This window comes from Aspergillus puulaauensis, chromosome 3 (assembly GCF_016861865.1).
Source record: "Aspergillus puulaauensis MK2 DNA, chromosome 3, nearly complete sequence".
Lineage (NCBI taxonomy): Eukaryota > Fungi > Ascomycota > Eurotiomycetes > Eurotiales > Aspergillaceae > Aspergillus > Aspergillus puulaauensis.
Genome location: NC_054859.1, coordinates 1,892,582 through 1,908,406, shown reverse-complemented (window position 1 = coordinate 1,908,406; position 15,825 = coordinate 1,892,582). Strand labels below are relative to the sequence as shown.

General features: G+C 51.8%; 8 protein-coding genes across 8 annotated transcripts; 3 read left to right on the top strand and 5 right to left on the bottom strand.

Annotated features, from left to right (window-relative positions):
* Positions 1-368: 368 nt before the first annotated feature.
* Positions 369-2,144, top strand: APUU_30763A (uncharacterized protein; the record flags this gene model as incomplete). Its single annotated transcript, XM_041701892.1, has 3 exons — positions 369-644; positions 700-1,101; positions 1,152-2,144. 3 exons carry the CDS (start codon positions 369-371, stop codon positions 2,142-2,144), a joined length of 1,671 nt encoding a protein of 556 aa, XP_041554732.1.
* A 113-nt stretch (positions 2,145-2,257) lies between these two features.
* Positions 2,258-3,235, bottom strand: APUU_30762S (uncharacterized protein; the record flags this gene model as incomplete). Its single annotated transcript, XM_041701891.1, has 1 exon — positions 2,258-3,235. The coding sequence occupies one exon, from the start codon at positions 3,233-3,235 to the stop codon at positions 2,258-2,260; it is 978 nt and encodes a 325-aa protein (XP_041554731.1).
* A 1,182-nt stretch (positions 3,236-4,417) lies between these two features.
* Positions 4,418-5,784, top strand: APUU_30761A (cobalamin-independent methionine synthase II family protein; the record flags this gene model as incomplete). Its single annotated transcript, XM_041701890.1, has 3 exons — positions 4,418-4,631; positions 4,738-5,154; positions 5,213-5,784. The coding sequence occupies 3 exons, from the start codon at positions 4,418-4,420 to the stop codon at positions 5,782-5,784; spliced, it is 1,203 nt and encodes a 400-aa protein (XP_041554730.1).
* A 571-nt stretch (positions 5,785-6,355) lies between these two features.
* On the bottom strand, positions 6,356-7,119 carry ARF6 (ADP-ribosylation factor family protein; the record flags this gene model as incomplete). The annotated part of the gene is made up of 5 exons (XM_041701889.1): positions 6,356-6,400; positions 6,451-6,563; positions 6,613-6,759; positions 6,818-6,976; positions 7,026-7,119. 5 exons carry the CDS (start codon positions 7,117-7,119, stop codon positions 6,356-6,358), a joined length of 558 nt encoding a protein of 185 aa, XP_041554729.1.
* Positions 7,120-7,259: 140 nt separating this feature from the next.
* Positions 7,260-7,706, bottom strand: APUU_30759S (uncharacterized protein; the record flags this gene model as incomplete). Its single annotated transcript, XM_041701888.1, has 2 exons — positions 7,260-7,278; positions 7,384-7,706. 2 exons carry the CDS (start codon positions 7,704-7,706, stop codon positions 7,260-7,262), a joined length of 342 nt encoding a protein of 113 aa, XP_041554728.1.
* Positions 7,707-8,124: 418 nt separating this feature from the next.
* ccg9 (putative trehalose synthase (Ccg-9)) lies at positions 8,125-10,411 on the top strand (the record flags this gene model as incomplete). The annotated part of the gene is made up of 5 exons (XM_041701887.1): positions 8,125-8,229; positions 8,284-8,696; positions 8,746-9,021; positions 9,070-9,644; positions 9,696-10,411. 5 exons carry the CDS (start codon positions 8,125-8,127, stop codon positions 10,409-10,411), a joined length of 2,085 nt encoding a protein of 694 aa, XP_041554727.1.
* Positions 10,412-10,584: 173 nt separating this feature from the next.
* Positions 10,585-11,280, bottom strand: APUU_30757S (dynactin subunit 5; the record flags this gene model as incomplete). The annotated part of the gene is made up of 2 exons (XM_041701886.1): positions 10,585-11,166; positions 11,242-11,280. 2 exons carry the CDS (start codon positions 11,278-11,280, stop codon positions 10,585-10,587), a joined length of 621 nt encoding a protein of 206 aa, XP_041554726.1.
* Positions 11,281-11,597: 317 nt separating this feature from the next.
* On the bottom strand, positions 11,598-15,172 carry APUU_30756S (peroxidase/cytochrome P450 family protein; the record flags this gene model as incomplete). The annotated part of the gene is made up of 5 exons (XM_041701884.1): positions 11,598-11,659; positions 11,710-11,989; positions 12,049-12,700; positions 12,753-13,240; positions 13,289-15,172. The coding sequence occupies 5 exons, from the start codon at positions 15,170-15,172 to the stop codon at positions 11,598-11,600; spliced, it is 3,366 nt and encodes a 1,121-aa protein (XP_041554725.1).
* Positions 15,173-15,825: the final 653 nt, after the last annotated feature.

Below are 15,825 nucleotides of genomic sequence, written 5' to 3'. Positions count from 1 at the left end.
GACAATGGCAAGAGCAAAACATATGTGAGAAGCGGGCGACTTTGCTTGTATTTCAAGGGTTTGCCGTCGGGGATTTGACCGAAATCCGATATGGACAGTCCTTCAATCGGCTCACCCCCGGTCGACCCTGTTGACCGTTCCTGGGGATGCGGGGCTCCTCTTTCACGCTGGGATACCTCTATTGGTATGGCTATCGATTACTAGTGTGATTAACGTCCCGTCTGACCCGGAATAACCTCGGGATAGTCGAGCTAGAACGATGGCCTCACATCCTACAGGAGTTAGTCAGTATAAATACGCTGGACTGCCCATGAATCATTCCACAACCCCAGTTCGTGACCCTTTATGCGCGACCTATAGTCGATAACATGCGGACATTTATTATCGCCCTTCTTGCTCTGTCGATAGGGGCTTCAGCTACTCCATCCAGGCGAGGGGATTCCGGGTTACCAAAAGCTCATGTCAAGAACGGAACATACGAAGGGGTGTACTCACCTGGGTACCACCAAGATTTCTTTCTAGGAGTTCCATTCGTGCAGCCGCCTGTGGATAACCTCAGATTCCAGTTACCGCAGTCCTTGAACACAACTTGGGAGGGTAGTAGGGGTGCAAAAGATTACTCCCTCCTTTGCGTTGGATATGGGGTGAGTTCAGCAAAAGGGAAGAAAAACATTCAATTAATGCTGATTTCATGCACAGCTCGACCAAACATTCTACAACCAATCCGAGGACTGTCTCTATCTGAATGTTGTTCGCCCCGCTGGTTTCGAGCAGAAGCAGCTTCCAGTAGGTTTCTGGATCCACGGTGGAGGTTTTGTCAATGGTGGTGCCGGTGACCAGCGTTACAATCTTTCATTTATTGTGGAGCAGTCGGTCAAAATAGGAAAGCCTATTATTGGTGTCTCAATCAACTATCGACTTAGTGCGTGGGGATTCCTCCATTCTAATGAAGTCGTGGGAGAAGGCATCACAAACCTGGGTCTGAGAGATCAGCGCATTGCTCTGCACTGGGTTCAGGAGAACATTGCCGCCTTTGGAGGAGACCCTAGAAAGGTAACGATATTTGGCGAATCTGCCGGCGCTGCCTCCGTTGGCTTCCAAGTAAGTAATCATGTTGGAGATGAATGTCGTGCTCGGGCTAATGAGCATAGCTTACTGCCTACGGCGGTCGTGATGACAAGCTCTTCCGTGCAGCGATATTGCAGTCAGGAAATCCAATTTATTATGGAGAGCAAAATGGAACACAGAGCTCCCAAACCTACTTCGAATCTGTTGTGTCAGAAGTTGGATGTTACGGCGCTTGGGACAGGGTCCAATGCCTGCGCGAGGTCCCTTTCTTGAAACTGAATGCTACGGTAGGCAATTATAGCGGAACTGGGACTTTTGCACCTACAATAGACGGTGACTTTGTCCAAAACTATGGCAGCCAGCAACTTAAGGAAGGGCAATTCGTCAAAGTGCCTATCATTACTGGTGCAAACAGCGACGAAGGCGCCTCCCTGGGCCCGACAGGAATCAACAATACCGAGGACTTTAAAGCTACATTATCCAGATTTCTACCTCCTTCATTCCAAGATGCCATCCTCGAGGCATACCCAGACGATCTATCCGTCAACGTCGTTGCCAGCCTAGGCGACCAGCGCCCAGCACCATCCTACGGTGCGCAGTTCCGTCGAAGCGCATCATTCTGGGGCGACTACTACTTCATCGCGTCGAGACGAGAGACGGCCCGGACATGGGCCTCCCACGGACTCCCCGCATATGCCTACAGATTCAATGCCATACCCGCCGGTGTTCCTCCCGAGGTCGGGGTTGGCCACTTCAAAGAAGTCGGCTTCGTGTTCAACAGCCTCGAGGGTGTAGGCTACAGACCAGACATCCTACCGTTCGAGGGCAAGGGCCAGAGCTATATTGACCTTGCCGGTTTGATGAGTTCTTCCTGGGCAAGCTTTATATATGACCTAGACCCTAATTACTATAAAGGACGGGATAGCAAGATTCCTAACTGGCCGAAATATGACGTGGAGGACCCGCAGGACTTTGTTTTTGATGCTAATGTGACTAGCCATGCGGAGCAGGATACGTTTCGGGAGGAGGGAATTGCGTTGATTAATGATAATGCGCTTGGTGTTTTGCATAGATAGTTGGATAGCATGAAGGTTGGAGATGTCTGCAAAGTATGGATGAATTGTAGGCAATAACTCACTTTTATAGATATATGACACCAATTAACATAAAAGACTGCCCTGTAGGTTAGTCAGTTAACAACCACCACCATCTTCCCATTTGCCTGATTCTCCTCCATCACTCGATGTGCCTCCTGAATTTCCTCAAACTTGAAAACTCTCGACGGCTCCGCCTTGAACTTCTTCTCTGCCACCATATTAACAATCTCCTTCAGCGGAACATCGAACAGAGGGAACTCCGGTGTCCCAAAGACAAAACTCCCAAAGAAGCTGAAATGTACTCCACTGGCCATTTGCAGAAGCGGATTGAAGTCAGGAACGGGTGCTAATCCACCCAGAAACCCAGCTAGACACACCCTCCCACCTCGATGCACCAGCTTCAACGAATCAACAATCGTACTGTTCCCAATAAGATCGAGAACAGCATCGAACTGCCTCTCGAGATGGTCCGAAAGCTGAGGCCGTTCAATCTCCACACCCTCCACACCCAGAGCCTTCAGATCCGCTCTACGGGCCTCATTTCTTGTCGTCGCAGTAACACGCACCCCAGCCTGAACAGCCAGATTCACAGCAGCCCTCCCAAACGCCGACGTCCCTCCACGAACCAACAACCTCTGTCCCTTTTCCACCGCCAGATTCCTAAACAAGCACGTCCAAGCCGTCGCATACGACTCCGGAATCGCAGCAAGCTGCGCCCAGCTCAACTTTTCCGCGGCCTCGCCAAGCGGTACAACATTCGACGCCTTGGCCACTGTATACTCCGCATACGAGCCGTTGATTGTCCGGCCCAGTCCGCCCATTAAACTGGCGACGCGAGTGCCGGGCTCAAAGTCGCCGGAAAAGCAGGAGACGACGGTGCCGACGCATTCGATGCCGCTGATGGGGGTCCATTCGGCCCATTCACCTTTGCGCATGTGCATTTCGGCGTGGTTTATCCCGAACGCGGCGACTTTGATTAGGACTTCCCCTGGGGAGGGGGTTGGGGTGGGGATGTCTGTTATGGTAAGGACGGAGGGAGGGCCGAATTGTGATATGAGGATGGCTTTCATTTTGGCTATGAGGTTTTCTTCTTTTTTGCTAGATGGGCAGGTGAGGCCAGTCTACGCCTTGAGGTAGGTGATTTATTCTCTCCCATTGAAGGGGGTGTTTTTTTGACGTAGTGGTTTTTGACTTTGGGTGGCACAATGACTAACGACCGTTGGTCTCGTGGCTATGACTTCGATTGGATTGCTATACTTGACATACTTTGACAAAGGTGTCATCTCCTCGTGCTTTTTCCGGCTCCCGCTGGGGCTCGGCCTATCGGAGAAGTTCCTCAGGGAACCTTCTGTCGCCTGACGATCACGCGTTCTGGCTGCAAACGGAAAAACAGGCTGGGTGGGGGAATTTGTGTTTAAAGGCATGCTTTCCACGAGGAGCGCACATGGTTCCTCGGAAAAGGGAACTCCAGACACTACGCTCTTACGGCGAAGCTCGCTGTATACGTACTCCAGCAGCTGGAGAACCGCCGGGAAAACCCCAGGCGGGGAAAAGAGCTTGGCATCGTCGCCTACAGTGTCTTTTGCGCTGGGAATGCTCTCTTGAGGGTCTCCCTTTCTTGCTAGATGGCGACTCCATGCCCAGACAAAATCCGACTGTTAATATATCCTGTCTCGGCTGTGATTTGAGGTCTTGCCTCGTGCTCTCCGGTCAAAGTTCGGGGCGGACTGCCAGCACGGATCTCCACGCATTGTTAGCGCGTGCCCCACATTGCATATTTCCTTTCCTGCGAGCTTCAACTTCAACCTCATCTCATCTATCTTCTGATCGCAGTGCCTGCAGCGCTTTGCGACACCAATGACATCATGGCATCCTGTCGACAAGGCAACCGCTCAGCTCAGGCCGCTCAAGACCCGATCCTGGCGCCTGTCAAAACGAACAAAGCGCACGTTAATACTGAATGTGGAGAGAGCCGGTGGTGGGGCGGGCTGATTTTGGTTCCATGAGGCGCGCAAGGCTTGAACGGGAATCCATTCCTTCCCTCGACTCGCTTGTTGAACTCGGCAGTGTTGGCTGCTCCATGGGCCGAGCAATTCTTGCCCCTCACTCTCCTCTCTGGCCTCTCCCCCGATCCTTCCCTCCTCTCCCTCCTAGCCCGCGTATTTGTACTTGGTAAGCCCATTGCTCGTCCTCCTGCTCCCCCGTCAGTCTTTGAAATTTAAGCATTGACAATCAAGCGCAGAAACTTCACCATGTCTCTCCACCGCAACCCCCCATTCCGCGTCGAGCATCTCGGCTCCCTCCTTCGTACTCACGAGCTTCTCGACACCAAGACTGCCTTCGAGAGTGGCAAGGCCTCCCAGGCTGACCTCGAGGCCATCGAGAAGAAAGATATCAAGGATGTCGTCGAGCTCCAGAAGAAGCTGCGCTACCCTGCCCTCTCAGACGGAGAGTACTGCAGACACAGTAAGTTGAACCCCAAAGAACAAAGGCGAAACAAGAACACAAAACCCCACCCTCCGGGGTCCCCCACGATTAATATACCTTGACTAACTGAGAACCTTGCGGACAGTGTTCTGGGGCTCCTTCTTCCCCGGCCTCGACGGGTTCGAGGAACTCCAGGATCCCAACCCAGATGTCTTCCGCCCCTATGCCCCCGATGTCGCTGCCTTCCTCGAGGCCGGCCACAAGCCCGGCGAGAGCGTCTTCTGCACAGGCAAGATCAAGCACGTCGGCAGCACATACGTTGACCAGTTCAAGTACCTTGCTAGCCTCGTTGCTCCCGAGGAGGTGAAGAACCTGAAGATCACCCTTGCTGCCCCTAACTGGTACCACCTGCGGTACCGCGAGGGCTTCGCCTTCCCCAAGGACGTCTACGCCAATGTCGATGAGTACTTCGCCGACATTGCCAAGGCCTACCAGGACGAACTCCAGATCCTGCATGACGCTGGCTGCCGTAACGTGCAATTCGATGACCCTAACCTTGCTTGTACGTCCCTGTTAAACCAAGCCAAACAGTTCCCATCCACTGACATGCCTGAAAATAGACTTCTGCTCCGACAAAATGCTCCAGGGCTGGAAGGAAGACACTGCCAACAAGTACAGCGCCGACGAGACCTTCGAAAAATACATCAAGCTGTACAACGACTGCCTCGCGAAGCGGGCTCCCGACTTCCACGTCGGCGTCCACCTTTGCCGCGGAAACTTCGTTGGCTCGCGCCACTTCTCTGAAGGCGGCTACGACCGCATCGCCACTAAGCTCTTCAAGGAACTCAACGTCGACACCTACTACCTCGAATACGACACCCCCCGTGCCGGCGGTTTCGAGCCGCTCAAGGAGCTGCCCCGGAACAAGAACGTCATCCTCGGTGTTGTGACCTCCAAGTTCCCCGAGCTCGAGGATAAGGAGGAGATGAAGAAGCGTGTTTATGATGCCGCCAAGTTCATTGCTGAGGGTAATGGGGTCACTCTGGAGCAGGCTCTTGACCAGGTTGGTGTGAGCCCGCAGTGTGGCTTTGCTAGTCACCGTGAGGGTAACCTCATTGATCGCGATGGGATGGTCAAGAAGTTGCAGCTTGTTAGGGATATTGCGGATGATATCTGGCCTGGACAGCTGTAAACTGTTTTCCCCCATTCTGTTATTTACTGAAACTCTGGACATGAGTATGATGGGTATGAGTTGTATGAAAGCCTAAGAATAGTTGTATATAGTCTAAACTACCGGTTATGTCCTTGCGAGCCCTTTACTCTAAACATGGTAGATCACAGTAATAAATAAGATGTAAATGTATTTATGTATATATATGTATATGTAGTCAATTTCCATCTATTAGATGCTTTCTCTACAAGACATGAAAACGAGCCAACAATCAAATGGAAACGAAATCGGAAATGATGGATTAAAAGGGGTATTGGACGAAACCCAAAGAAACAGTGGGATATCATAGGAAATAAGAAGGCAATGGCACAGGCATAAGTAAGTAAATTCAAACAATAGACAGGGAAATGAAAAGAATCCAAAGGCTGCGTCTTCTGTCATCAAAACGGACATTCAACAAACGGGTTCGATGGAATGGTATAGTTGGATCGATAGGAAAATAAGGGATTGAGCGCGTTGTTGTTGTTCTTTTTGTTGTTGTACATGAGGGTTGTGGTGGGGTACCCTCGAATTATGCGGAAGTGATCGTGGTTCATTTAGCGGGTTGTTGGATCTTGACGTTGTTTGACAGCCATGCCTGGGTGGTGTTAGACGTGAATGGAATACTTGACACTTGGGGTAACTCACTAATCCTTCAAAGATACCAGTACCATCGGTAGCAACACTCGGCGCAACATACCACACCTTGTCCTTTAGATTGTGGAGCTTCAGCGCACTGATGACCTCGTCGGGACTCATGTCTGCGATATGTTAGCAACGGTTTCTTCGTATATGGACGATGGAACGTACGGCCTGGAACATCCTGTTTGTTTGCGAACACGAGTAGGAGCGCGTCCTTCATTTCGCGATCGTTGATGATCTTGTGCAGTTCTGAGCGGGCCTCTTCCATTCGGGCCTTATCACTAGAATCCACAACGAAGATTAAGCCTTGGGTGCCTGGTATCGGAATATGTTAGCTAGGAGTTTCACATCACAGCCCGCCGCTGAATCGTACCGGAGTAGTAGTGTCTCCATAGAGGACGGATCTTGTCCTGACCACCCACATCCCACACGTTAAACTTCACATTCTTATAGGTGACGCTCTCAACATTGAAGCCGACTGTGGGGATCGTGGTGACGTCCTGGTTGGTGAGTTTGAGTTTGTAAAGAATTGCTAGTGAGGTCAGTAAATATTTCCGGCTCGGGACTCGAAGTAAACATACTCGTTTTTCCAGCAGCGTCGAGACCCAGCATGAGAATCCGCATTTCCTTCGTTCCAAAGATCTTTCCCATAATCTTAGACACTGAGCCACCCATCTTGACGGTTATCACGCGACTGCGGGGGAAACTGTCGGCTGGCGCTTAGGAGGTTGCGAGAGCGGGTGTTGTAGATTGCGATTGAGCTGAATTGAGGCAACGGAGAGGGCAGCAATCGCAAGTAAGGGAGAGCTGAGAGATTAAGATGAAGCAAGGGTTCTGTTTACTCGGAATCAGCGAACGTGGCCCTTGTCAGTTGATGCGCAGATGGCAGGGGAGTCGGAGGGACACATGGGAAATTGGCAGCGGTTGGGATAAACTCACCTTGGCTTCAGGGTGTTAGGTGGTCGTGAGCGGTCGGCGAACAGAGCTTGCTTTGGAGGGGGAGAAAGCAAATTAAGCGACAGAAGTGTCAATTGGGGTGAACGACACCGAATAAATTCGAGGTTCCAGCTAGATCCACACGAGGCGGTCTCTTTCGACTCGGTGTCGAGTGTCGCTGTCTTTAATCTCGCCAACTCCGTAAAAGGGGCTGGAGATGCTGACTCATCGCCCCCCGGTCCGCCAAGACGTCCGTGTTTCAGCTTCACCTTCATCTTCCACCCCTGCATCTCGAGATGCTTCATCGAATCATCAGTTTCATTCATTGGTTGTCGATAAGACATGTTCAGACAGTCTAGGCAGTCGAGGCAGTCCAGACACTCCGCAGTGACCGCTGTCTGTTATACTGGGCGTCTAAATATCATCCCAGTCCATCGCTTGAGAGATGGCAGTTCCATAGTGTCGAGACCACATCAGTTATCAATTGAACAGTTCATCAGTCCAAATGCATAATCCAAGTTCATCCTCCTAGGAGTCCTTACGTTTGTTTTGGTCGAATTCGGAATCAGTAAGCACCAGCGATTGCTTCAACTCTACGTCATGGCATTCACTGGTGAGGTCACCCTCATATATACTTCCGTGGTTCCGCCCATGTACCTCAATCCACGTCTCCTAGGAATTATCCTACCTAGCCTTTTGTATGGTGTATAGACAGCTCTCTACGATTCATTAGACCCCAAAAATATGGCCGATGGCAGTATTGCACCGGGTCGCCGTGCCTCGCTGCAGCAAAAACGCCGCCTATCCACAGAATGCCACCCTAATTCGTGGGGTAACGCAACAGCTGGGGTATGCAGTTGAGCTTGACCTCTGTGCTTTAGGGAGAAGTCCTAACATTTGTAGACTATATACAGCGGCTTGTCGGCAGTCTTCGAGAAGGACAAGGTGATTTTCGCCGTCGCGATCCGTGATGCAACCTACCTAGTCGACTTTGCGCAGGAGGAGCTACCGCTGCAGGGCGATGGCGATTTGGATAAGCAGATTGGTGACCACATGATGGGACACTTGCACAAATGGTGCAATACACATCTAGAGAAGATCATTGGTCTGGCTCTTCCGCAGCAATTGGCCGACAAATGTCCCACTGTTTGTTCGCGTCTCTGGTTGGATCTTGATATTATCCCACTCGTCCTCACAGACGATAGTAAGCTTTCGCTCGGCGGTGAAGAGCTACGATATGAATTCCAGAAGTCTATGGACTGGGAATTGAGGACGTTGGATGAGCAGGCGGAGTCTATGGCTCGTAAATGCGTGCGGTTCGTGTGCTGTGCCGATTTGTTGCTGTCACATACTGACCAAGTATAGACTGTTTGGCCCAGAGGGTATTCCCCTGCTGCAAGTCGGCCTTTCTGGTCTTGTTCAGGTCGATACCGGCTTCCATGTGCAATTGACCAATAAAAAGAACTATAAAGATTCTGTGACGTCCAACACCTGGAAAGCCATTGAGCATTATGCCAACGATCTCAAGAAGAGGAAGATCAAAATCGCGTTCTTCAGCGCTACCCCACAAGGCGGAGGTGTTGCACTCATGAGGCACGCTATGGTGAGATTTTCTCACGCTCTAGGGACAGATATGAAATGGTAAGCTCCCTGCTGTGCTCTTGTCGTTCTTGTTTTTGACCAGCCCAGGTATGTGCCTAAGCCACGACCGGGCGTTTTCCGTATCACCAAGACGAACCATAATATACTCCAGGGCGTCTCTGCACCCGAGGAGCGTCTGAGTAAGGAAAGTTGGGAGCAGGTCACCAATTGGATTCAAGAGAACACCGATAGGTACTGGCTGCGCCCCGGCGGCCCTCTCGTCCATCCCAAGGAGGGAGGCGCAGATATCGTTATTATTGACGACCCGCAAATGCCTTCACTGATTCCATTGGCGAAGCAGAAAGCCCCAAGCAGACCGGTGATCTTCCGGAGTCATATCCAAATCCGCAGTGACCTGGTTGCCCAGAAAGGGAGCCCACAAGAGGAATGCTGGGGTCGGATGTGGGAAACCATCCAACAGGCGGATCTATTCGTCAGTCACCCCGTGAAGACATTCGTACCCCACACCGTTCCGCCAGAGACGGTAGCCTACATGCCTGCATCGACAGATTGGCTGGATGGACTGAACAAGCCCATGAGGGAGGAGGACATCGCACACTACGGACGTGTGTTCAATTCGATGGTTAGAAACTCGGGAATGCCCGTTATTGACTATCCCGCCGGTAAGTTCTAGTATAATATGATAAAGGAAAGGTTAGCCCTAACGATGGCAGACGAGTACATTGTCCAGATCGCACGCTTCGACCCGTCCAAGGGAATTCCAGACGTCGTAGAGTCCTACGAGAAGTTCTTCGAGCGCATGAAGAAGTCTGCTCCGGACAGAGTGCCACCCAAACTTCTTATCTGCGGCCACGGGTCCGTCGATGACCCAGACGGCTCCATCATCTACGACTCGGTTGTAACCCACATCGAAAGTGCCATCCCCCAACTCGCCGAGCAGATCTGTATCGTTCGACTCGGCCCCTCCGATCAGGTGCTCAACGCAGTGATGTCCAAGGCCAAAGTTGCCCTCCAGCTGTCCACACGGGAAGGCTTCGAAGTCAAGGTCTCCGAAGCCATTCACAAGGGTAGACCTGTTATCGCCACGAAGGCTGGCGGTATCCCGCTGCAGGTAATCGACAAGGGAAATGGCTTCCTCGTTGATGTTGGAGATACTGACGCCGTGGCTAACCATCTTTTTGACCTTTGCACGGATGATAACTTGTGGAACAAGATGCACAAGTTTGCCCTGGCCCACGTGTGTGATGAAGTGAGCACGGTCGGTAATTCGTTGAACTGGCTGTATGTGGCCTCGAAGCTCTCGAAGGGTGAGGTCATCAAGCCGAACGAGCGCTGGCTAAACGACATGGCCCGTGAAGATGCCGGTATTCCATACCAGGAGGGCGAGAACAGACTTAAGCGAGAGCTCTTAAAGTACAAGATGGCTTAGAATCGTTTTGTAAATATGTCGAGTACTATTCTAGCAGTCTTACCAAGTAATTGACAATTTGTGTCTGCAATCCAATAAAAAAAACACACGTACATAAGGGGTATAATACAGAATCTAAACAAACCCAAACTCCAAACCATCCAGGTCCCTGATCAACAAGAATATATATCACGTCACCTCACACTCCTATACCTCTCCCTACTCAACCCTCCCTCCACCCCTTCAACCCCATACGCAATAGGCACCTCACTAACAATCCTCGCCGGCTGCCCGCCAACAACACAATGACTTGGCACCACCATACCAGCCGGCACAACCGCCCCATCCAGCACCTGACACCGCTCCTTCAGAATCGCCATCGACCCCACAACCACATCCTTCCCAACCGTCACATGGTCCTCCAACCGCGCCGCCTCAATCACGCTCCGCTCACCGACAAACACATGGTGTCCAATATGGAGCGTGAAATAGCTGTGCACGCCGCGGTGGAGACGGGAGGGAGGGCGTAGGATCGCCGAGCGCGAGATGAAGCTGTAGCGGCCGACGTTGACGGCGATCGTGTTTGACGTTCCGCTGCTGCTGCTGCTGCCGCCGCCGCTGGATTTGGGGTCCGGGTTTGAGGATGAGGAGGATGAGGATGTGCGGAAGAGGTCGCCCCGGACGACGGCGTCGGCCATGATGATGGATTTTCCACCGAGCATGATATGCTGTGTTCCATGGATTTGGGATCGGCGGGAGATTTTGTTTCCTGTATCCTTTTTTGTTTGTTAGTGTTTTTGTTGATTGCGCGGGGTTGGGGGAAATCGGTTAAGAAAGGAAGTTGTGCGTACTGTCTCGATGTATTCGCCTTTGGCTGTTTTGGGCGGCATTTTGGATGGTGGGCTACTGAGACGGATGCTTCAGGCTGGGTTGTTGTATGGTGGAAAGGGGACGGACAAGTACGTAGTGGAGGTATTTCGGAGTAGGTAAACTACGGAGTACAGGCTGGCTTCGGTGAAAGTGAAGATGGAGCTCGAAGGCGGTGAAGTCGCAAATGATATTTTTCAAGTTTGGTACAGGGGCAAACTAAACCTAAACAGTACAGTGCATATATTACGGACTATATAATATAAAATAGCAAATAGATATCTCAAGCCAAATGTCACACATTAGGATGTCATCAACTAGTCTTCAGCTAGTTGGGGTATTACGAAGAGGTAACCTGCTTCTTGGAGGTGGGGACTTGTCCGTCGAAGTGGACGCGGAAAGCTGGGATGAGGTTAGTGAAGGTCTATCGTGTGACTGGAGAAGGAACTTACTCGTAGGGAAAGGAGAGAATGCACCGTGGTCCTCGCGCATGTAGACGGTGTATCCGGCAGGACGGACAACCTTCTTGAGGACACCCTGAGGACCAGGGGCGGGACGGACATTGTCCAGGCGGAACACGGCGCGGATCATGGCAGTCACCGCGGTAAGAGTGGCATCCTTGCCGAGGCCGACCTGAGAACCAATGCCGTAGTTGAGGTAGGACTCATCAGGTCGGTCGAGGCGCACGTCCTCGGGGTCAGGGAAGGCCGTTGCATCACGGTTTGCCTGGATCTAAAAGGTGTTAGCTGCATGCGGAGTTTTGGCAAATATGTTATAAAGGGAACACTCACCGAGCCAATGAAAATATCGTCACCGGGCTTGATGTTCACATCACGGTCACCCTCCTTAACGTAGAGGTCGGCTTCAGCCTTGCGCAAGGCTCCAGACCCGCCGTTCAGGCGGATGGCCTCGAGAACGTAGCGGGTCAGCTTGCTGTCGGATTCAGCGGAGTCCTGCTTGGCAAGGTTGTTGATTTCAGCCAAGTGTTGCTTGCCATCGTTGATGTAGTAGTCAATAACACGAGTAAATATCTGGGCTTGGCTGTGAACAAGCTCAACTGCGGTGGGTAGGATCTGGCCCCAGGTGATGTCAGAGGCACCCAGTCCGCTCTCTGCCAAGCGCTTGATGAGCTGGTCACCAAGCTCCTGAAGAGCATTGTGGTCATCGTGGAAGTTGTTGATGAACTTAGAAAGGAAGCCAGGAGAGCTGACAGACTTGACATGGCTCTCAACATGGTGGCCAAGCTGGTGGGAAACGGCGTTGGCAGCTTGACGGAGAGGGTAGGACTTTGTGATATCGACGTCAAAGAAGATGGCAGTGTAAATAACGGCGAGGGACATAAAGAGCTCGTAGTCGGTGAAAGTACCCTTGGGGTTCTCCTTGCTCTTCAGGGGAAGAGAAAGAAGCTTTGACGCAAAGCGAGCCGGAACGATGTTGCCAACGCTGATCAAAGTTAGAGCCCATTACTGATTTAATGCTATGCTGGGGAACTTACTCCTTGACAATGTCGACTTGCTTCCTTCCTGCGAGGTTGGTAGATTTCTCTGCGAGCAGTTCCAGAGTGGTCTTCTCGTAGAACTCCTTGATGCTCTGCTTCCACTTGTCTTCACTCAGAGTCTTACTCCAGAAGTCCTCACCACCCTTACCAGAGTGGATGGGAGTGCAGTCACCCCAAACCACGCGGAAGTCCTTCTGCTGGTCGAGGACAAGCTTGAGATTGGAGTAGGAGGTCAGGTTCACGTGAGGAACCTGGAACTCGGGCTTGTCCCATGAGTAGTGAGACTCGCGACCAAGGTTCTTCATGATAACCTTGTTCTCGCTGGGAATGGTCATGGGGTAATGGGCGTAGATGGAGTCAGCCTTGAACCAGTTGGGGAACGCGCGCTGGGCGAGCTTGTAGAAAACACAGCCCTGGTTAACGTTGAGATCGTAGCGGACCTCGTTGTAACCCCAGTTGGTCAAGTTCCTAGGGTTGTAGTCAACCTGTCCAGATTAGTAACCCGTTTTTCCACGGGAAAGTCGTAAACTTACAGTGTAGTGTCGGTCGCCACGCACGAGCGCCACAGCATCGGAAAGAACAGCACGGGAGATGGTGTAGCAAGGAGCGATACCGACACCAGGTATCATGGGCTCCTTGGCCTCCTCAGAAACAATACCGGGGTAAAGCTCGACGTAGTCGGGATGACCGTACAAGCTGCGGAGAGACTCAGCAACCTTGGGGTTGGAGTTGATCTCTTCGAAGGTCTCGTAGTTCTTAAGACCGAAGAACTTGCGGAACTCGTTAAGAGAACCGACGTTCCACTTACGGCCCTGCTCGATACCGAGGACTTCAACGGCCTTGAGGACCTTGGGCACGTTTCCTGCACCAAACGAACCGGCAACATCCTCAATAGCGGAGGTCAGGATATGGACAAGCTCATCATCCTTGAAGGTACCATCTTCCTGACGTTTGAGATGCGCGAAGGTACGCTGGGAGGGATCCTTGGGAAGACTGGCACCGTACTTGCCAAGTCCCATGAGAAGCTCCTGACTGCTAACTTCATGGCCAGGCTTTCCGATGAGCTCCTCGTAGACCTGCTCGGTCCACTTCTCGTCATTGGCACTGATGGCAGAGTGCCAGCGGTAGGCCAAGTTGAACTCAACAGAGCATTGGTTACCGAGACCAGCAGGAGTAGTACCACCTTCCACCTGAGCGCGAGGGTCCAAGCACCAGGTGCTGTTCACTCGGTTCAAGTTGATAATTGTGCGCAGGTAATCATACAGGGTGATGTTGATGAAAAGACCACAGGTGACAAGTCGTCCAGTCTGGAAGAGATCTTCATCGTACTTAGCCCAGGCCTTCTTAGCCTGTTCCTCGGGAAGGTTGGGGTTAGGCTTGGTGAAGCGGCCATTTTCGTTGATCTCAGCAAGCTCTTCGACAACATGGTTATGGAATCTGTTCAGCATGACCAGAAGAACACAGCAGGCTGCGGGGAACGCCTGGAGACGTGGCTCAGAAAAGGAGTCTGGCTTCAACTTTCCGTCCTTGTGTGTACGGACGAGGTCCTGCTCTTCCTTAACGTCACCATACAGAATTGAAAGATCAAGATAGGCGGAGGTCTTGTTCTTGGTGTGGTCTCTGTAGTCAGTTTGGAAGATATCGTGGATGATCAAAGACGCCCAGTCGAAGAAAAGACTTGAAACCTTGTTCGGGTGAGGCGTAAACTTCTCACGAGCGAATAGAGTGTCGAAAACCAAGCCAGCGTCAGGAAGGCCTCCCGGCTGGACGGTTAAGGGCTCAATGGAGCGCGAGTATGCCGTGTTGGCGGCTCCCAGCCATGGAAGAGTGGGGTTGTTGTTGGAACCGTCAGCAGATCGGTAGGCGTACTCGTCACCCATGTACGAGAGTGGTGGGTGAGGCAAGGATCCCCAGAGCTCATCGAGGAACACGTTCGTAAGGTCGGCACGCATCTTCGAGTTCGAGGGCAGACTGCTGACAATCTGGATAACACGCTCCATGATCATCGTCTTGTCATCCGTCAGCTCTCCATTGATCTTAGTCTTGATCACATCCTTCAACGAAGAGAAGTCTTTCAACCCGAGAGATTTCAAATCACTGAAAAAGCCCGAAGGGTGCTCCTTTTCAAGGTACGCAGCCTCGCCACCCTGGTGGGGGATAGGGCGAGAGGAAGCATGGAGCACCTGCGCAAACTTCTCGAAAACAGCGGCAGTGTCTTCACTTTCAGCGCTGTTGCCGCTATCCGAGGACGGCCTGCGCGGAGCGGGCACCTTAGACTGGCGCTTGCTGCTGTTGTTGGCCGCGGGGGCGGCGCCATTGGTATTGGAAGTGCCGTTGGGCTTCGACTCGCGGTCGGCCTTTTCGGCTTTGTCGCCCTTGGGGGACTTTTTGAAAGTCGTGGAAAATCTTCGCAACATGGTGGGTATCAGGAAAGAGAAGATAAAAAGAGACAAGGGAAGGAGGAAATCAATTAGAGGGGCAGCCGCTGTTTAAAGATAACAAGGCGGCGAAGGAAAAAACAAATAGTACTATAAAACAAGTCTGACCCCTGGGAATGCCGATTAAAGAGAAAATGTCTCCACGTGCGCTAATACAGCTCCAAGAGTCTCACAGCAGTGCTTCAAGATCGGTTACACCTCGTGCCTGAGAAGATCGCGCTTGTCGAATAGCACGGATCCGAGGAGCTTAAAGGAGAAGAGAGAAAAATCAGTGGAACCGTCTTTAAAGGAGCTTCGCGCACGAGCGGACAGGGATCCAGCTTTATGATATTATGCTTATGATTAAGTGGATGCTGATTAGGTGTGGCCGAAGCGGCAATCATGACCTGAGCTCACACCGTCTTCTTCGGCACCATGTTTGCTCAGAAACTTCGGGAGTAAAAGAGTGGGGACCTCGATGAAAGGGGGCAATCATTTGGACGTGATTTGTTTCGATCCTTTAGGTTCATGGGATCGGGAGCTGGAGCGACGGAAGCTATTCCACTCAGCGCTCCCTCCAAAGTAACATCGCCGCTCTACCATCGGATGGGTGGGCGGCACAAGCTCCGCATGTCGAAGCTCACCAGTCACCA